General features: G+C 42.2%; 2 protein-coding genes across 2 annotated transcripts; both read left to right on the plus strand.

The window, feature by feature from the left end:
- Positions 1–5055: 5055 nt before the first annotated feature.
- LOC130478650 (olfactory receptor 5AS1-like) lies at positions 5056–8251 on the plus strand (the record flags this gene model as incomplete). Its single annotated transcript, XM_056850813.1, has 2 exons — positions 5056–5954; positions 8221–8251. Coding segments are annotated over exons 1-2 (930 nt in total), but the record flags the coding sequence as incomplete, so codon positions are not given.
- Positions 8252–16680: 8429 nt separating this feature from the next.
- Positions 16681–21037, plus strand: LOC130479628 (olfactory receptor 1052-like). The gene is made up of 3 exons (XM_056852022.1): positions 16681–16691; positions 18981–19875; positions 20987–21037. The coding sequence occupies exons 2-3, from the start codon at positions 18991–18993 to the stop codon at positions 21035–21037; spliced, it is 936 nt and encodes a 311-aa protein (XP_056708000.1). The 5' UTR covers positions 16681–16691; positions 18981–18990.
- Positions 21038–22027: the final 990 nt, after the last annotated feature.

Consider the following 22027-nt stretch of genomic DNA (forward strand, 5'->3'; position numbering starts at 1 on the left):
TGCTGAATGTGTATCTTATGTAAGTTTAAGGCTGTATTAATATTCTTATGGAAGACTCAGTTATTCCCTGGCTTTGACAATCTCAGGGAATATATTTGCTTGACTAAGAGTCTCCATAAGTAAGCCTAATAGGTTTTGTATATGTTTTATGTAAGCATTACTTTATATGTGCTTTACAGAGAACAGAGATTCTCCTTTCCCCCCAGGAACATCTCTGGCCTCTTATTCTGAGTGTAGAAGCTTCCCCTTTTATGTTGGGGAAACCTCTGACTCTTCACCCTGAGAGAGTTCTCTGGTTGCTTAGAGAAATCTCTAAGAGCATCTAAGAATCCTGTTTCTGGTTCTGAGAACTGGAGGAACCAGTCCTGTAACTTGGGTTTCACAACTTCCATGTTTCTCAAGGAAAGCCAAGTCAGACTATTTAGATCATTCAGTGAGAACCCATCAACTCCTGCTAGAATTAATGAGATGTCAGTGTTTCCAAATATGGAACTGAACCAATACTCTTAGACCCCACAGTAAGGTTAGTAGGGATACATCATATGTAGGGATACATCATAGTAGGGATACATCTACCAGCAATCATTTCAGATATCCAGCCTTAGCAGGTCATCTTGAAATGAATCTCTCTTAAGGAGAGATTTCTTTCTTACACTGTAGCTATCAGATAGACCAAAATCCCCAGGCTGAGATGACCTTCTTGTTAATGCCGAGAAAGACACCCTGGATAAGCAATTCCGACATTTATTCCAGACTCAACCATCAAGCGGCTAAATTGCTTATCTTAACCTTGTAGCTTTGCAGCTTCATGTATTAGCATGAACTTTACCCCACTTTACTGCATCAGTTCTATTCAGAGAAGCCTCAAAATGCTTTTACTCATATGGATTCATAAGGAAATCACATGTTCAAGCTTTATTTATTGCTCAAGCCCATGACAGCCTCGCAAATTGAAATGGAGCATAAATGACTCTCCAGTTGCCCAGTGTAGTTCCTTCAAATGTCTTGGGATAACTTTTACTCAATCCTTATCTTGGAAGGAGCACCTAGTAACAATCAAATCAACAGCCTTGAGATCAATTAGTGCTATTCTGAGATTTTATTTTACAAAAGGGGGGTTTCTTATAGCTCCAGCTATAAAACGTTTCCTCAGTAAACTTATTCCCCAACTATTATATGGCATAGAAGTTTTGGGCTGGAGTGATCATCTGATTTCCAGCCTGGAATCTATCCAAAATTATTTCCTTGCTCTACCTAAAGGAACCCCTGCTGCTCTGTTGCGGGCAGAACTTGCTTTACCCTCTATACAAGCCCAAGAGAGCATCATAAAGCTTCCACAAATATACTTTGGCCATCTTAGCTTTGAAGCAATGCTCTCAAAAGATGGGGTTTGGTCAACATTTTATAACAATATTCTCATTCGCTATTCTATCATGAATGATTCACAGGTGTGCCTATCTCAGGTTTTACCATGCGGGAGTGGGTATTCAGGTGTGATGCCACATCTGATGGTCAGATGATCTCCCGGTCTAAATTTTCACCTTGGTTTAATCTGTTTAATAGGAACCATGAAAGAGCCCCCTATCTATCCAAAATTTCTGCATTCAAGCTCAGAGCCACGTTTACATCATTAAGATTTCAGACCATGCCAACAGCCAGGTTAGCTGGACGCTATGCCCAAATCCCGATGTCCTCTCGTGTATGTATCTGCAGATCCTCAGAACTCGAGGACCTCCCCCATTACGTGCTGAACTGCTCTATGTAGCATGAACCCAGATCTAAATTTCTTGTGTCTTTTTTATCCACGATTAGCTGTTTTATTGATCAGGAGAAGCTCTCTTTTCTCCTGTCAGATACTGACTCTGCTGTCACTTACCATATGTCTCTTTTTGCCCTAGCAGCCAGGAAAATTCAAGCCAGCATTGCAGTTAAACCAGACAACATTTGTATTTGATTTAAATTTATTTTTTTACTTGATTTTAACTGTTTTCTTGTTGAATCTGATTTGATTGTGTCTACTTGATTGTAACAGCCTTTGGCTATATGCAATAAATCTGCACCTACCTAAAAAAAAAGTTAGGCTTGTTGTTGGAGGGGAAGGAGAGAAGGACAAGAAGAGAGACGATGGGGGCTGCCTGGAAAGGGAAAGAGGAAATTGAGGGGGAGGGGAAAATGAGATGCCCTGCAGTAGCCTTTGCGAGTCCCCCTCTTGTTATTTCTATTACTCACTCTTTCCTAGAATGGCATGGTACTTATACATTTTTATTCTCAGAGCCCTCAATATGTTGAGAGGCAACTAATTATTCAGCAGGACTAAACCGTCTGGGGCCATCGTACCTGCAGGACCACCTCTCCCAATATACCCCTCAAAGGGCTTTACACTCAGCTGGTAACAGCTTACTGGTGGTCCCTGGCCCAAAAGGTGTCCACATGTCCTCATCTAGAAAATTTTTTAATTTTTCAGCTCTAGCCCTGGTCTGGAGGAATTCTCTCTCTAATGAAACCCAGGCCCTGCTGAACCTGATTCAGTTCTGCAGGGCCTACAAGACTATTCCACCAGGCCTATGGGTTGAGGACTGTAATGGTTCCAGTCTAGGTGGGCCTCCCTTTCCTTTTTCCTTTTTCCTTTCCCTTTCTCTGTTTTCCTTTCCCATTCCCTGTTGCTATTTTCTCCCCTCTCCTAATTTTCCTCCCCCTTTTTCCTCCCTACTTTTTTCATCCCCTCCCTGTGAATGATATAGTCTTCCTTTCAGCTAAGAAATTGGCCAGCATCTTGGGAGTAATAGCAGATGAATAATGAAGATCTAGGAAGATCTAGGAAGGCCAGGTTATTGATGAAAGTAGGGCTGCTTCCAGCATTTTCCAATCCACTTTGTTGCAGGGACTTCATGCATGCTTCAGCTGTCCTGCATGTTTCCCCCATGTTTTCTGGATGCTGGCTAAACCCAAATGCAGAAAACACAGCGAAAACACGTGGAAACATGCAGAGAAAGTGAGGTGACCTCTGTCGATCAGAAAATGCAAGCATAATCAAAACAAAGTCCCACAGTAGTAAACAGGGTGACCTAAAGGAAACAGCTATGCATAAATGGCCTAAAAGTTCCTTCACCTGAGTCTTTGGTAACTGCAGCACGGTTTATGAAAACTGCTCTTAGAACTGTTTGTTCTTATGTATTTTGCTGCTTTTAGTGCTTGTGTACCTGCAGAGTGGTAAGCTGCAGTACTGCAGTCCAAGCTCTGCTCACGACCTGAGTTCGATCCCAACAGAAGTTGGTTTCAGGTAACCGGCTCGAGGTTGATTCAGCCTTCCATCCTTCTGAGGTCGGTAAAAGGTGTACCCAGCTTGCTGGGGGTAAAGGGAAGATGACTGGGGAAGGCACTGGCAAACAAAGTCTGCCTAGTAAAAGTCGGGATGTGGCGTCACCCCATGGGTCAGGAATGACCCAGTGCTTGCACAGGGGACCTTTACCTTTATAGGTTTTAATACATTGTGATTATTGTTATGGTAAGGCACTTTGGTTCTCTGGGATCTTTAAAGTAGGGCTGCTTCCAGCCTTTTCCAAACCACTTTGTTGCAGGGGCTTCATGCATGCTTCAGCTGTCCACTTTTATCCAATTGCTATGTTGAGCTTGTGGACAGACTGAACTCTCAGCAATTCCATGCCTCCTTATACTTTCAATGTACAGCAAAGCACATATCACCGTCTGCTGTACCTTGCTATGCACCTCTGTGTTTATATTGTTTTTATCACCTGGAATCTAATTTAGGGGGTACACACTGTTTACCCCTTACATTTTCTGTTTGAAAGCCAAATCAGATGTGCTGTTGGGAGGGCTTTGTTCTAAAGATCAAACTGGATTGAGGCTGTGGGATGGGGGAAGTAAGGAGTTGTGCTTTCCTACCTGCATTATTTTCCTGACCTGAAGTGATGAGGGGAGGATGGGTTTTTACAGGTTTTCTTCAGGAGGTCTATGTCTGCCTCATAGGGTTGTCAACCTCCCGCTATTATAACTGGTCTCCGGGTGACAGAGGAGAAGAAGAAGAAGAGTTGGTTTTTATATGCCGACTTTCTCAGCCACTTAAGGGAGAATCAAACCGGCTTACAATCACCTTCCCTTCCCCTCCCCACAACAGACACCCCCTGTGAGGTAGGTGAGGCGGAGAGAGAATGACTTGCCCAAGGTCACCCAGCTGGCTTCGTGTGGAGGAGTGGGGAAACAAATCCAGTTCACCAGATTAGCCTCCGCTGCTCATGTGGAGGAGTGGGGAATCAAACCCGGTTCTCCAGATCACACTCCACCGCTCTTATCTACTACACCACGCTGGCTCTCCTCAGTTCCCCTGAACCAAGATCAGTTCCCCTGAAGAAAATGTATGCTTTACACACACACAATTGGATTCCATGGCATTGAAGTCCCTCCCCTCTCCAAACTCTGCCCTCCTCAGGCTCCACCCCCAAGATCTCCAGGTATTTCCCAACCCAAAACTGGCCACCCCATTGCCTCAACAGAGCAAATACCAGCTCTGTAGAGTCATTTCACAACAGAAAAATGGTGTGGCACACCCTTTCCCCTTGTAACAGTCTCTGGTTCTGAAAATGAAATAAATAGTGCGGAGTTCATTAATAAAGAAAATGTGTTATTATATTCCCCCCCCCACTCATGTCATGGTTATATTTTGTCAGATCATAGGGAGTACATCAATCTCTTTCCTCTTTTCTCTTTTTCTACCAATAGATTGTTATGGATGAATAAATTATAAATTTTAAAATAAATAATGGTGCATATTAAACACATGCACCACAAAATGCAATGTAATTTAAATATTTTTCTATGCTTTCTTCTATATAAATAAATATTCTATACATGTGAACAACATTACTATGTATATGTACATTTTAGAGTTATTTATGAAAATATTAACTCTTTCCTCAGGTTTCAGACAAGAGGAAGGGAAAACCATTTTCTAAAACAATTTCTTCAAATTTGTCCCTGCTGTTCCTTCCTCTCCTTGATACCACTGATCTAGAGTCCAAGGCAAGAAGCTGAGGCGAAATGGCCAAGGGGAACCATACTACGGTAACTGAGTTCATTCTCTTCGGTTTCACAGATCGGCAAGACATAAAGGCTGCCCTCTTTGTGCTCTTCCTAGCCATCTATATTGCCACATTGGTGGGGAACATCGGCATCTTTGTGCTAATCTGGATCAGTCCCTGTCTTCACACTCCAATGTACTTTTTCCTCAATAACCTGGCCTTCCTAGATCTTAGTTATTCATCTGCCATTACTCCCAAGATGCTGGCCAATTTCTTAGCTGAAAGGAAGACTATATCATTCACAGGTTGCATTGCACAAATGTATTTGTTTGCTTGCTTTGCAGATGCAGAATGCCTGCTGCTGGCTGCCATGGCCTATGACCGTTACATGGCCATTTGTAACCCGCTGCTCTATACTGCTCTCATGTCCCGCAAGGTTTGTGCCTGGCTGGTAGCTGGCTCTTATCTCACAGGCAGCATGAGCTCATTGGTACATACTTGGTTTACATTCCATCTTTCCTTCTGCAGTTCTGTTATCAATCACTTCTTCTGTGACATCCCTCCATTATTAGCTCTCTCCTGCTCCAACACTCATATCAATGAAATCCTCCTCTTTGCTCTGTGTGGCAGTATACAAATGAGCACCTTCTTGGTCATCATTGTCTCTTATTTTTGTATCCTTTGCACAATCCTGAAGATACAGTCTGCTGAAGGCCGTCACAAAGCCTTTTCAACCTGCACCTCCCACTTGACTGCTGTTGCCCTTTTCTATGGCACCCTTCTTTTCATGTATTTACGTCCTAGTTCAAGTTATGCCCTGGACACAGACAAAATAATCTCAGTTTTTTATACTGTTGTATTTCCCATGGTGAACCCTTTAATCTATAGCCTGAGAAATAAAGATGTAAAGGATGCCTTGAAGAGGACATTGGAGAGAAATCTGGGCAGGTGTTAGTGATGAAATTCTATGGGGGGAGCAGCAGTCTCTCAATGCATTAGTTATCTCTTGTGTGTTTGGAAGTTGTTGGCCATCTTCGGTCTTTTATGCATGGCTGTTTCACTCACTGTCACCCCTCTGATGACTTTGGGTCTTTGTTTTGATTATGCATGCCATTTCTGACCGTCAGATGTCAAACCCTCCCCCTGCATTTCCCTGCATTTTGAACATGTTTTCAAATACAAGATAAAACAGGTCCCTGAAAACACGGGCAAAATGCAGGGAAACGCAGGGAGAGAACTAGGTGACCTCTGATGGCCGGAAGTGGTATGCATAATCAAAAGAAAGACCCGAAGTCATCGGAGGGGTAACAGCAAGTGAAACAGCCATGAATAAAAGACTTTCATCTTACTAAGTGACTGAGAGCCAAAGGTCACTTTTCTATATGATTTTGTTCTGTTGTGCTTGGCTCTTTTGATGGATGAGTGAAATTATGTCTTTGGTAAATTCATCCCATGTTGCTACATAATTCCAAACAGGCTCAACTAACCTGTCTAGAAATACATCCCCATGGTAACTTTTACTTAATGAATATGCATGACATGCTGTCAACATGCTCAAATTTACCTACCTTCATTTTAGCAGCAACTAATGAAGTGAAGGGTAACTGAAAAAAATAAGCAAGATATGTTGTAAAAAATAAACATATGTCGCTGGGAAGAAATGAGGACAACACATGTAGGTTGGCCACGGCTACACTCTCCTGGTAGCATGTACTTTTGGCCTCACTTGGAAGAGAACTTTAAGCAAAAGTATTGGATCAGCAAATACAGTATGTAGAAAGGCAGTTATACAGCAGCCATGCATTCATCCTAATGAGGTTTGGGCCTGATGGAAGAACTAATGTGAACAGTCTCTGTAGCAACAAACAAACAAAAAAAAAGGGCTTGAAACTGCTTATCTCCAGAAAACCTGGTCCAAGTTTGAATATGAAACATGGTGTTGTTGGCATGGTGAGATACTTTAGAATTTAATGCTGTGTAATGGTCTGCAAACAACCCTACAGGACCTCTACTTATCTGTAGAGATATGGACGAATCTCTCTCACTCATTGGTTCAGTTTGAAAAAAAAAATTTTTTACTGGGTTCTTTTAAGATATGTAATGAAGTGTCAGGGAGGAAAGACAGCATGGTATAACCTGATCTTGTGAGATCTTGGAAGTTAAGCAGGGTCAATACTTGGAAGAGAGACCACCAAGGAAAACTCTGCAGAGGAAGGCTATGGCAAACCACCTCTGCTTCTCACTTGTCTTGAAAGTTCCTTGCTGGGGTCACCATAAGTCGGCTATGACTTGACAGCACTTTACACACACACATGTTCAACTTTCATTCAAAGTCTGAGAGGAAGGCAGACACGTTTTTCTTTCTTTTGATGTTTAAAAAGGATAACTTATTTGTCATATGATGAACATTTCTTTTAACTTTCCCTCATTATCTTTCTATTAGGACCCCTCTGGTGGTGGGGATTTTCTGTTTGTGGTAATGACCAATTAACTGAAAGTATAAGACCTTGTTTGACATTGTCTATTGCAGAACTTTTCTAACCTGCATTATAAAAAGCACATTTTTGTTTACCTTCCCTTAGGGGCTAAAGCCAAAGTTCCCCTTGTTATCTGTAATAGCATTTTAAACTATTCTGTTACACATTACGCCATGGATTATTTCATAAGATAGACACTGATTGGTATATTGTCGAAGGCTTTCATGGTCAGAGTTCATTGGTTCTTGTAGGTTATCCGGGCTGTGTGACCGTGGTCTTGGTATTTTCTTTCCTGACATTTCGCCAGCAGCTGTGGCCGGCATCTTCAGAGGAGTAACACTGAAGGACAGTGTCTCTCAGTGTCAAGTGTGTAGGAAGAGTAATATATAGTCAGAAAGGGGTAGGGTTTGAGCTGAATCATTGTCCTGCAAAACGTATCAAAGGTAATGTGCTAATCATTGTCCTGTAAGTATCAAGATAATGTGCTAATGAGGGTGTGGTATGTTAATATGGAACTATTGTATCCTGAAGTGATCTGTTAATGTGTGAAATCCAAAGCTAATCCGCATGGCTATTGTGGACTGTAGTCTTTGTTAGTCTGGAGGTTTTCAGGACAGGAAGCCAAGCCTTATTCATTCTTAAACTCTCTTCTTTTCTGTTAAAGTTGTGCTGATGTTTATGAATTTCAATGGCTTCTCTGTGCAATCTGACAAAATAGTTGGTAGAATTGTCCAGTCTTTCAGTGTCTTGGAATAAGACCCTGTGTCCTGTTTGTGTCAGTCCATGTTCAGCCACTGCTGATTTCTCAGGTTGGCCAAGTCTGCAGTATCTTTCATGTTCTTTTAGGGCTTTGCACGGCCCTTCCCGCTATTATTTTTAATCACTGGCTTCAGTTTTTTAAAAATCCTAAACTTCCAGCTATATGAAGAGATCAGTGTAATCTGAAAACATACATACTGCATTTGGAAATTGGTTTGTTGTAATAAAAACAGGGCATTAGTTTATTTTTTTAGATTTTGTTTCATGATTACTTGATACTGATTTACTAATAACAAATGCTGTCATCTGGGCAGAGTATTAACCCTGTACCAATTTGGTTGTGTACTTGAAGTGCCAAACTAGCACTGGGGAGACTTAGGCTTAAATTCCTACTCAGTCATGAAGCTTGGTTAAGTGGTTCCCTTTCAGCCTAACCCCACTATGTATTGTATTACATTCCATCAAGTTGCTTCTGACTTATTGCGACCCTATGAAGTAATGAAGTCCAAAATGTCCTATGGTTAACAATCTGAGGGCTGTGGCTTCCTTTATTGAACCAATCCATCTCATGTTGGGTCTTCCTCTTTTCCTCCTGCCTTCAACTTTTCCTAGCATTAGTGTCTTGTCCAGTGATTCTTGTCTTCTCATAATGTGACCAAAGTACAATAGCCTCGGTTTTGTTTCTAGGAGATTCTAGGGAGAGTTCAGGCTTGATTTGATCCAGAATCCACTTGTCTTTTTGGAAGTCCACGGTATCCGTAAAACTCTCCTCCAGCGCCACACCACATTTCAAATGAATCAACTTTCTTTCTGTTGGCTTTCTTTATTGCACAACTTTCACACTTTACAGAGTAATGGAAATACCATGAGATGAATTATCTTGATTAGTGTCACCAACAACACAGCCTTACACTTAAGAATCTTTCCTAGCTCCATCATGGCTGCCCTTCCCACTCTCAGTCTTCTTCTTGATTTCTTGGTTGCAGTCTCCCTTTTGGTAGATGACGAATAGAAAATCTTGAACAATTTCAATTTCTTCATTGTCAAGCTTAAAGTTGTGTAATTCCTCAGTAGTCATTATTTTTGTCTTCTTGATGTTCAGCTGTAATCCTGCTTTGGCACTTTCTTCTTTAACCATTAGTAGTTCTTTCAAGTCTTCACTGTTTTCTGCCAGAAATGTGGTATTATCAACATATCACCAATTTTTAATGTTCCTTCCACCAATTTTCACTCCACCTTCATCAAAATCTAATCCAGTTTTCCTTATGATATGTTCTGCATATAGATTGAAGAGATAGAAAGATAAAATACATCCTTGACACCTTTGCCAATTATTATTTTTCTGCATATTCTGTCCTAACAGTAGCCTCTTGTATAAGTTGCAAATAACTTTTCATGATCCACACAATCAAAATTTTGCTTTAATCTATGAAACACAAGCTGAATTCCTTCTGAAATTCTCTCCTATGCTCCATTAACCCATGTAAATTTGCAATATGATCTCTAGTGTCTCTTCCTTTTTTGAATCCAGTTTCAACATCTGGCATTTCTCGTTTCATATATGGAAACAGCCTTTGCTTTAAGCATCACTTTACTCATGTGAGAAATTAATGAGGTGGTCCAATAGTTGCTGCAGTCTTTGATGTATCCTTTTTAGGAACTGGAATGTAGATTGAGCATTTCCAGTCTGTGGGCCATTGTTTTGCTTTCCATATTTGTTGGCATATTCTTGTTAAGATTTTGATGGATCTTTTCTGTGGCTACTCCCACTAGGTTGTTGTAACAATAAAACAGAGCAGGGAAGAACCATGTATGTCACCTTGGACTCCCTCAATGAAGGAAATGTGTAGAAATGTGATATAAACATACCAGCATGTATGAAATACTAGCAAAAATGTGCTGGAAAGAATCACACTTGACTAGTATGCATTTATTTTGTTTTAACTAGTACAAAAGACAAGTGACTTCTAAGCTGTTTTATCAATTTTGTTTTAATTTTGTATTAAAGTTTGTATTCTTCGTAAATTGTATATTTCCCATGGCTAAACAAATAAATATATTATGACTAATTCTGGGACAAGGAGAACTTCTTACTGTGAAGTTTAAGAATGGGATAAGCATGAGATCCTTGTCAATAATAACCAGATTCTTAGTATGGAAAAGAGAATAGTTGGCTATTTGATAAATATAACCTGCAAGATCAATGCACTGATACATTGCCTAACCCTGAGAACTGAAAGAACAATCAAATAAATGACTGCAGTAAAATCTCCTACAAAACACTTTGAATAAATTGAAACATTGAAAAAAATTTCAATTGAGAAAGTCTGTTTTCATCTAATTCTCAACAAGGTCAAATGTAGGGATACCTAAATCCAGAGACTAGGGGTGTGCAAAAATATTTTGGGTAAATTTTGGGTTTGGGTTTATTGGCCCTGGTTTTTTGGGGGGAAACCCGAAATAAGCTGAATTCCCATACCAGTAAATATGGGAATTTGGCTTATTTTTGGGTTTCCCCAAAAAAATCCAACCATTAGAGTCCACAGGGAGTTTTTGCAGCTCCTGGGGGGGGGGCATTTTTACAGGGTGATCCCCCAAATTTGCAGCATGGCTGTAAGGGACTCTCCTTGCAAGAACCGCCACATTTGGTAAAGATTGGGTCAGGGGGTCTAGAAGAGGTTTTATGGGGTCTAGAAGAGGTTGCCTCCTCCTCCATACAGAGGCATTGCAAAGTCTCATTGACCCAATCTTCACCAAACTTGGGGGTTCTTGCAATGAGAGTCCCTTCAAGCTATCCTGAAAATGTGGAACATCTACCTCCAAAAATGCCCCCATAGGAGTTTTGCAAAAAAATCCCCACAGACTTTAATGGGTGGTAAAATTTCTCCATGGCACAGAATGGTAAACTGTAGTACTGCAGTCCAAGCTCTGCTCACAACCTGAGTTTGATCCCAATGGAAGTTGGTTTCAGGTAGCTGGCTCAAGGTTGCCTCAGCCTTCCATCCTTCCGAGGTTGGTAAAATGAGTACCCAGCTTGCTGGGGGTAAAGGGAAGATGACTGGGGAAGGCACTGGCAAACCACCCCGTAAAGAAATTCTGCCTAGTAAACGTCGGGATGTGACATCACCCCATGGGTCAGGAATGACCCCATGGGTCAGGAATGCACAGGGGACTTTTACCTTTTTAAAATTTCCCAGCCCATTTTCTCACCATTGTTTTCAATGGGTCCATTAAAAGCAATGGGAGGACAGGTCTAAGTTCCAGTGTAAAAGTGGAGACAAGAACAGGCCAATGCGTCCCTCCCAAATAACTCACACAAGCCCTAAACAACCACCAAACACCAACCTAGCAGCACAACAAACCACGTAGAGAAGTCTAATGGAGCCAAGACTCTTTACAAAAACCCTGAAACACAACACACCACAACAAAATCAAAAGTGGAGTCCCTTTTGCCATCCCATACAAAACCTACACTATGTGCAGGGCGGAGGCCAGACGCAGCACCCAGGCATGCTCTGGCGGCACCCCTTCTACAAAACCCATGTCCAGCCACACGATGCCATGTAAAGCTAATGCAGAACACAAGAAGAAGACACCAACTGCCAGAAAAACCTCTAACAAGTGGCAGCAACAGCTGCAGAATCTCTCTTCCAGTAAAGTGAACTCACCACCTCACAGAAGCCCCCCACCAATGCTCTCTTAGAGCAAGATTTTCTCTCCAAATCCCAAATCCAAACAGCAAACAATAGAACTTTAACATAAATGTGCAACCACCAGTGAAGTATAAATGGTAGGGATAAAAGAAACCAGTTCAATCCCCCCACCAATGCTTTCTTCATGCAAGATTTTTTTCTACAAATCCCAAATCCAAACAGCAAACAGTAGAACTTTAATATAATGTGCAACAACCAGTATAAATGGGGGGAAAAAAACCCACAAGCAGAGTGCTAACAGTGTATCCATGGAAGATTTCAGCCCCTCAACCCCACCACCACCACCACCACCCAACAGGGCAAGGCTTCTAGAAAACTTAAGAAAGCAAGTCCCAAATAAAAGGAAAATGATGAAATGATCTAAAACCCTTTGATGGCTTCTCCTCCAGGCAGCCAGTAGGCAGAAAGGAATCCAGTTCAATCTAGCAGGTAATCCACATGGTCAGAGGAATGAGGCACCAGGATCCAGGAAGGAAGGCAGAGGGAGAATCACGCAGCAGGAGCTACACTAAACTCTCTCAAATGGCTGGAAAATGGACTGGTCTCTGCTTTAATAGTCTTCTTTGGCCAAGCACAGAAAAGTTTCAGTGGGGAGACTCCAGCATCATGTGAGAAAGCATATCAATTTTCTTCATATTACATGAGCAAAGTCTTTCAGGGTAGGGTAAATTTTCATATATTCCATTCAGCACTGCTGACGGCATGGCATTCAAACAAGCGAGCAAAAAGGCTCTTTCGAAACCTAGGACTGTTAAATTACTGAAATATGGTTCACAGAGGAGGAAGGATGCCTAAGAACTGAATAGAGAATAGTCTTAGAACACGCATTGTAGAACTGGAATAATCCGATTTTTTTGTATAGCTCTATTGATATAGATTTCCTTTTCCCCATTCTTAATGAAATATCCTTAGATGGACATAAAAGTGATTTTTTTTATCAATTTCTTGCATCCATGCTTGGTCATCTGTCTTTCATAGCCTGTTCCTCCCACCCCTTTCTCTCCTCTCAAACCACTGCAAAATCACTGTATCATATGCACAGAAACATAGGGGTATTCTTCACGGAGATTTGCTGCTGTTTCGACACTGATTTGCGTCGGAGTCAAATTTTGGTTATTCACTGCAGAACCATCTTTTCCCCCACTGAGCAAAATAAGCCGCGTTAAAGGAGAGGCAATCCAAACCTTTGAGACGATCTTTCCTGTGGACCCATGTTTTGTTGCTCAGATGCCCATGAAAAAATGTTTGCTTTGCTCCCCGGGACGTCTCCTTTCTCCTCCCCCAAGAACGGTGATTGGCTGGGGGAGTTTCGTGCTCAGACAAGAATACCGTCCCTTTTGCTGCCTGCCTGCCTGCCTAGAATCCTGGCACTTCTCTCCCTCCATCCCCGCATGCCTTCCCTGCCCCTCGCCCGGGATGGGCCTTGGAGCTGGGCCCACACCTCCAAGCCCAGGGGGATGTCGGATGGACGGCTCCAGGGGGAGACCGGTGGGGCCACGCCATGTGCTCCTCGCGTGCTGGGGGTGGTGGTGGTGGCAGCTCAGTCTAGGGCAGCTGGACCCATGGGGGGATGTTCAAGGGAAGGGGCTGTTGGCCCCTCTGCCCCAGAGGGGAGGGGGGATTTTTGAGAAATCGGATGGGGAAAATGTGCATCCTGAGAGCGGAAAACCAAAGGCAAAACTCCCTCCCCTCTTCTGAAGAGGGGCGGCAAGCCTGCTCTTATCTCCCTCCTCTCTCTCGATGCACTGTGGCCGGATCATGGCCGGCACCCAATCCAGGGGCCTTCTTTCCTCTCCCCCTGCCATGCACACTGGCTGGATTGGGGCTGGTGCGCAAGCTAGGAGCCCTCCTGTCTCTCACGATGCAATGTGGCCAGATCATGGCTGGCGCGCAATCCAGGGGCCTTCTTTCCTCTCCCCCCCCATGCACACTGGCTGGATCGGGGCTGGTGCGCAAGCTAGGAGCCCTCCTGTCTCTCATGATGCAATGTGGCCGGATCATGGCCGGCGCACAATCCAGGGGCCTTCTTTCCTCCCCCCCCCCCCCGCTATTCCCACTTTCAGCTAAACACTTCTCTGGGCACATGGATTCCCTGCCCCCCCCCCAATCCTGTCTATCATTAAAGGGCAATGGGTTCCACACCTATAGAAAACAGAGGGAAGCTTTGAGGAAAGCGCTGCCTCCCCCCCCCCAAATTTGGAATCTGACTGTTCCAAAAGCAGAACAGAGCAAGGGTGGAAGAAAACTGGAGGAGACCAGAGGGGCTGGTGCTTGTTTTTTGCACTGGGGCTGGTGAACCGCACGAGGTAATCTGCTGGGCGGAGTTGGGGTGGAGCTGGGGGCAGGCATAAACAATGAGCCTGTTGGAAGGGGAGGCCTCCTGCGAAAGGGACAGACCAAACTGTTGTCAAATACAGCGTACTTTGTTCCCATAAAAAACCAAAACTACAGATAATTGACGGGGATAAATCGCGGCCATGAAAAAAACATTTAAATCATGGTTTTTTTAGTCCGTGGCAAAACAGAAGCAAAATCTACCGTGAAAAATGCCCCATAGAGAAGAAAAAAAGCTACATGATGGTTTAAATTTGGGAAAGCATTAAGAATTAGAAAGAACTATTATGGGAGACCATTCCCATTTACTGACAAAAATAGTTAATATCCTTAGTAATGCTGAAGTGGCAAATGAAGTTTTCAAATAAAATGGGGAAGGGGTTTTGATTGGACTATTAGCAGTGAAGCCTGGAGGTCCATATTGGCATTTGGCTCTAGATTCACCATCTCAGTTCACATCAGTGATATTTTATAAACTCAGGGGGTGAGGGGGACAGATCCCCTGGGCAGTGGGCAGAGAGGGGGTGGCAGCAGGAGGTGGGGGAGGCACAATTGCCCAGAAGAGATGGTTTGTTCTGCAGCGCGCGTACCCATTCCCCGATGAGGCTGCTGCTAGGAGGTGGGGGAGGCTCAATTGCATGGAAGAGATTGCTCGTTCTGCAGTGCTCATATGCCCATTCCCCCAATTAGGCTGCTGGTAGGAGGTAGGGGGGAAGGGAAAGAGAGGGCCTCAGAAGGAGGTTGCAGCCCTTGGTAAGGCAGAAGCTGCAGCTGTTAGTCAGGCGAGACTGTGGTGAGCAAAAAGGAGGGGGAGCTAAAGGTTCCTGAGGAGATGTTCAAAGATGTCAAGTTCTGTGCAATAGGAGACATAGACCCCCAGGCAACCTTCCTAGGCCTCGTTAATCTCCCTCCTTCCCCCAGCTGAGGCACTCTCCGCTCTTCCACCTGCAAAACCTTCCAATTCCTTGTCTTCTCTGTTAGCCAAATTGCCCTTTAACTTGGGGAATTAGCCGGCAAGATGGCAAATTACAATATTTATTTTTATAGCGGTATCGCAACCTTTGTCTACCAGAGTCCGTAACTGTGACCTTAAAATAAAGACAGGAACAGAGGATTTCCAATTAAACGTGTTTATTCCTTTTCATTCAATCAGTGATGCACACAAACATACAGAGGGTCTAGGAATATCAAGGGAGGAGTATGAGCACAGGTGCCAACGTGGCAGGAGGTCTTTGGTGGGATTATATTTACCTTGCAGACGAGGTGGTGTCCAAGCTCAGTCAGACTAAAACAGATTGAAAGTGAAAACCGAGATGGGGGCAGGGGTTCCCCTTATTCTTGACCAGCAAGGCGGGAGGGAGTGAGGTAAGGCTGCGCAAACCAAACCAACAAAGCAATGGCAGAGGTGCCAGTAAAGACCTAAGGTTGGGATCCAAGAGAGATCTTCGAGAGGGCGATCTGAGAGATAGAGCTAAAATGGGCAGGGGGCACACCAGTTATACTGTTTTTCTGGGGGCAGCGAGAGGGGTTTCACCCCTCCTAGGTTCCCAGGTGACAAAAAGGTGACAAAGGACTAAGCTGTGGCTTAGTCACTAAGTCACCGGGGTGGGGTAGTGAGAATTTGGAAATCTATTCTGATTCCAATGACTTTTGCAACCCGTGATGAACTGGAAACTCTCTGCTGACGAGATTAACATACTGGAACAATGAGTGCGATCTGTGCAAACGTCCTAGGATCGCTTGGGCATGGCAAGAGGAAAGACTCATCTTGATATCTGGATCATTGTTGACGGCCCATTAAGCAGTAGCTGCTGCAAGAGGAAGGGGGGGGTATCTGACATCGACTACATGACTGTCTGCTTTCTATGGCATGGCTGCGGCTGGAACAGAGGTTGTACAGGAACATGGCTTCTCTCAGGTTCACCGGAGGTTGCCCCTGCATCTGCTTCCTAGCTGCTAACTGCACGGCGCTCGCAGGAGTCCGTGACAACGGAGCGCGCAACGACCGTCCCGTAGCGTTTGGGGCGGGCGCGCGGCCAGCATAGTAGTCGAGTGTCTGCACAGCGGGCTGCCAGCTCCAGTCCGGGAGATTTGGGCAGGCCCGTTTGCTATCATCTCACTCCTCCCCTTCAAGGACAGTGCATTGACAGTGGCCATGGTAGGCTTTGGCCATGCGAGACTTCTGGGAGGGGGGCTTAGGTCGCATTCTAAACACTTAAAGAGGGAGAAGAGTTTTGGGGTCTGGTGATTATTAATGGTTCAGAATGCCTGATACGCCCCTCTTTCATGCCCCCCCCTGCTTCGTGCTCTGCTGAGGCACTGCAAGTCCTGGAGCAGCCTGGAATCAAATGTGGCAGAGGGGAAGAGGACAAGCTCTTCTCTTGTCCCCCCTGCCACTTTAAAACTGGGAGCTGTGTTCTGCTTGGGTTTGCCAAAGGCCACGAGTAGACCTTCCCCCTCATCTGATAGGCTTGGCCTTCCCCAAAGAGCCTGATTTTACACCTTGTGAAAAGGGGGGGGACAAGAACAGAGGCCCTGTTCACATGCCTTATGTATGATGAAGTCACTTTTGACTTATGAATCAACGCCCTCCATCGTCTAAAGTACAATAGTTTCAGTTTAGTCATTTTAGCTTGTAGCGGCATAATTAGCAGATAAAGCTTTTCTTGGGCTGTACTTTATAAGGCTACAAAGAAATGTGAGGTGGGTTTGCTGTTTCCAATGTCAAAATTATGTGTACTGAATTTTTTAAAAATGTCCAGGAAAAGACTAGGTTGAAAAACTTTCTCCTTGGGTTGTGTTCAGAGGGGTTGAGGGAATATTCAAACATTATAGATAGATAAAACAATGTAAAAATGTAATTATTCATTAACAGTTCATAGAGGTCTACATAATTTATTCTATCATTTAAAGGAGATGTTGATTACATATGTTGATTATATACATATATATAAAGAAAAAATATGTATATAATATAAGGGGCATCATTTTGTACTTTTGCCTCCCTTCAAAAAAAATGTAGCTTTGGCACTGTGAAACCAGGCAAAACTCCCAGCCCAATCAACCATACAGTAGAGGTTGTGTTTGGCATTTGCCACTGTGTCACGCTCCAGTGTTTAGAGTTAACTGCAGATGAGTAGGATTTAGCAGTACCATTATGAGATGCTCAAATGAATATATTCTCATCTACTAGAAAAATAATATAATCCTGCCTGTCATACTGAAGAATGCACTAACTAAAATAATGACCACAGTGCACCTTGCTTACTTAAATCAAAACTATTGGAGGAAAGTGTGTTAATTGTTTCCATTCAAAAAGAGAAAAAGTGTAGTTCTGAATGAACTTTTTAAAATACAAAAGCTATTCCCAAAGCTCCCTAAATGGTTTTAATTATCTTCTCTGAGATTCTGAGATGTGACTTGCTTCAGGGATTCTGATGTCACTTAAAGAAATAAAACCTCCCTCTCTCACCCTAAATTATTTCCTATGTGATCAAGCCACCTCTCCTGTGCTGTGATGCATTTAGTCCAGAATATTTTGAAGTGTAGATTGCCTTCATGTGGGAAATCAGCTGAATTCCAGTTTGTCTCTCTGTGTTCCTAAGGTACTGGAAAAAATTGTGCAACAAAATATATGCATTTAACTTGTTGAATGTTTTCTGTTTTAGGATGAATGAAACTACCAGTTATAGGATTGCTATATAATCTGAAAAATCTAAAATCTCTGCCAGGAACAGTTAGTAGTATTCATTTAGAAATATTTTGCTGGTATGGCAGGTAAGAATAGTGTTTGAAGAGTCAAAGAGCAGAGCTACAAATTTCCAGAAAGTTAGCTGAAGTGATGTGAATGCAACGGTGGCAGAAGAAAGGAAAATGGAAGGCATTTGTAGGTATCCAGTAAATCCATGATGAATATGAAGGAAATAAATATTATTTCTACAATCATTTACCACTGATGTTGTATAATCCATAGGATGAGGGAAAGGATATGTTGGTTCCTATTACTCTGTTCTGTCAATGGTGGTGCTTTCCTCTGATACAGAAGCAGCAGAAGAAGCTCTTGTACAAGGCTAGTGGCAGAATAGAGTGAAGGGCCCCAACCCAATATATATTTATTTCAAGCCATGCCACAAGCAGGTACAAAGAGAAACTGTGGTTAAAAGGAAACAGGAGTATAATGGCATCATAAAGACTAACAGAATTAGTCTTTACGAAAAAATAATAGTCCAGGCATCATGGGATTCCTGTTTTATTTTGCAGCTGCAGACTAGCAAGGTCACCCAATTCCTTTTTCAGATTTCCCTGAGAAAAAGATGGAGAGATGGCACCAGGTCATCAAAAAAAAAAAAAACATCCTTCACCAGGCAGGCTGAGGATATCCCTCCGTCTGCAGACACTGAAATAAAACTGACTCTCTCACAGCCACATCCTTCATGAATAATTGCTCCACCTTGAAAACTCCAGTTTCCCATCAGCTCCTTTCACATAGAATTTTAGGCATATTAGCCTTCTGACTGTTTGCAGCACCTTGCATAGAGAATGCCTTCTTTGCCCAGCTCAATTCTGGGGCATCAATCAGATCTGATGAGTGTAATGACCCACGTTCTTTCACTCTGTTCATCAGGTTCACTGGCATGTCCGTACAATGCAATGGCTGTGAGAAATTACACCATGGTAACCGAATTCATCCTTCTTGGACTAACAGATCAGCCAGATCTTCAGGTCCCTCTCTTTGTCTTATTTCTGATGATCTATATTCTGACATTGGCTGGGAATATGGGAATGATTGTATTGGTCAGGATCAGTCCCCAGCTCCATACCCCCATGTACTTCTTTCTCAGTAATCTGTCTTTGGTTGATCTCTGCTATTCTTCCATCTTTGCTCCAAGGCTGCTAATGAATTTAGCTCAGTCTAAAACAATTTCTTATGCTGGATGCATCACCCAACATTGTTTTTTTGTGGTGCTTGTGACTACTGAAGGGTTTCTATTAGCTGCAATGGCATATGACCGCTATGTAGCCATTTGTAATCCACTGCTCTATACTGCTATTATGACCAAACGGGTTTGCATTCATCTCCTAGGAGGGTCATATTTGGGAGGGCTATTGAATTCACTCACACACACATCTGGCTTACTGATGTTATCATTCTGTGTTCCTAATACAATCAACCACTTTTTCTGTGATACACCAGCTGTGCTGCAAGTTGCCTGCTCTGATATCCACATTAATGAACTTTTACTGGTCATCTTCTCTGGAGTAATTGCTCTTTCTACTTTCCTGATCATCATAATCTCCTACCTTTGCATCCTCATCACGATCCTAAAGATCCACTCTTCTGAGAGCAGATACAAAGCCTTCTCAACCTGTGCCTCCCATCTGACTGCTGTTACCTTGTTCTATGGACCAGTAAGTTTGAGTCATCTGCAACCACGTTCCATGTACTCTCAGGAGCAAGAAAAAGTCTCAGCTGTGTTCTATACCCTGGTAGTCCCTATGCTAAACCCACTGATTTACAGCTTGAGGAACAAAGAAGTAAAGGATGCCTTAAAAAGAGTAATCAACTTTTAAAAATTCAAATGTGGCTCTTGTTTTCTCAGGATGGTCCATATATATTTTGTAATGAAGGAGATACCAAAGGAAAGTATTGCTTTAGGTTGCTTGTTGAATTAAAATAGTGCAAAAAGTAAAGACGTTTTCTAAAGCAATCAGTGTGAAAAATGTCATATTTCAAGTTGTACTACTAGTAGATGTCTTATATGATTTGATTGCTTTATAGCAAGGATGAATGTTCCTCTGTAATATAGTCATCTCTGACTAATTTTCCTGTGGCACTTGCCATTTTTTGGTAAAAATATAAGTCTAGTCTCCGTGATTGCAGAGGAAACACTGAAAAAACATTGCTTTTAAGGATACATTTTACTCTATGCTGTGTTACTGTAAAAACAAAAACTCTACATTTTTGTAAAAATAGATGAACAGGAATATTTGAAATTATTATTGCAGCTATCATTTCAATATTGAGTAAGGAGGCACAGTTTAACTAGTATATCCCATATACTATGGGAACAGTTATAACATGTCTAGTCAGAAGTAAGTTCAATGTTATTCAATGGGGCACATGTGCTCTTAAACAAAATCAGCGGGATGAGGTGGGATGGGTGGAAGAGTGACAACCCTTAATACTTCCTAAATAATGAACCATGCAACACACAATCAAGTTGTAATGATCTTCATGTCCCCTATTTCAAAAATATTCTTTATTTCGATTACTTTGTTTTTTTAAAATGTCTTGTATGCTGCTACCATGTATGAAAGAAAATCCCTACATTTTAATCGCATTAACAACCATTACCTTTTTTTTATATAAGTTACAAAAGGGTAAAAGTCCACAGGTTCTTAATTTTTTCAAACATTCTTTAAAATTTAATGCGTTATTAACATTATTAGAATAGATTTTACAAAACATATTGGGTCTTATCAATTATTCTATTTAAAATCTTATTCTCACGGTCTTTGTTCACTTGCTACATCTAGCTGCTGATTTCGGCACCATCTGTAGTTACCAGGTTGTCTCCAAAGGCAGCCCAATGTAGACCCCATTATAGTAATCCAACTATGAGGTTACAAAATCACAGCCAGATATGTTCCATTAATAAAAGGACAGCTGGTGAAGCAGAGACAGCAGACAGAAGGGACTCTTGCTAAAGTTTCCTGAGCACACCAGCCCTACTGATCAGTAGGATGAACATTTAGGAAGCCACTACTACCAATGCAAGATGTCTGAGTCCACATGTGCACTGACTCCTCTTCCACCAAGCAGTTTTCATGATCAGCAAAATCTGCAAGGACATTTCTAGAACCTCCTGGAAGCACTTTAAGGCTTCCATGCAATTATCCAGGGAATTCATAGTGGCAGCCTAAATTATTTATCTGCACTTTAGCAACATCTCTAACATTTGTGACTATGCCACATATCCTGCCTGCCTCATTAGAAAAACAATTCCTTCCACTCTAATCACATCTGAAGCTTCTGATGTTCAAAAACAACCCTATAGAGCATATTATAGTAATTCTAGTGGGTAATTAACAAGGCATGTAGGAATGATCCCTGGTTCATACATATCACACCATGCAAGTGTTGTGTAACAGCCATACAATCTACTCCCTTCAATCTACGCATCATACCTTCTTTGTGAATATACAGAGACCATATTATGTATTGATTATTTATGTTATATATAGCCTGCCTATATTCTCTTACATGAATTCAAGGCAGATTATACATTGTGAGTCAATACAATCAAAAAAATGGGATATGCAGTAACCAATGCTTTAGAATTTTACAAGTCTGGAACCACCTGAGAGAAACAGAAGCATACCATAAGTATTAATATGACACATTTAGGAATTCAGAAATTACATAATAGGATCCTACTTACAATATGCTATATACAGCAGTAAAGATCACACGTCCCAATCATTTATCATTCATTCACCTGCTAATACATACTACATGTATTTATTATCATAGTCAATTATCAGCATAATTAAAATATAGACAAATAAAAATAATTCCAATAAACAAACATTTCTGATCACATAGTTTACAAATACTAAATATCCTGAGTAAAAATTTAGAGTGTACAATAAAACATAACTACTTCCCCAATGAAGCACGATTAGATTTTGCTACACTGCAGAACTT

Source organism: Euleptes europaea, chromosome 6 (genome assembly GCF_029931775.1).
Source record: "Euleptes europaea isolate rEulEur1 chromosome 6, rEulEur1.hap1, whole genome shotgun sequence".
Classification (NCBI taxonomy): Eukaryota; Metazoa; Chordata; class Lepidosauria; order Squamata; family Sphaerodactylidae; genus Euleptes; species Euleptes europaea.

What these genes read in the sequence shown, in the direction of transcription:
- LOC130479628 (XM_056852022.1), top strand. Translation starts at nt 18,991, where the DNA reads ATGGTAACCGAATTCATCCTTCTTGGACTAACAGATCAGCCAGATCTT. An exon ending in TAAAGGATGCCTTAAAAAGA is followed by an intron (nt 19,876 to 20,986) that starts GTAATCAACTTT and finishes ATAAAAGGACAG; the next exon opens with CTGGTGAAGCAGAGACAGCA.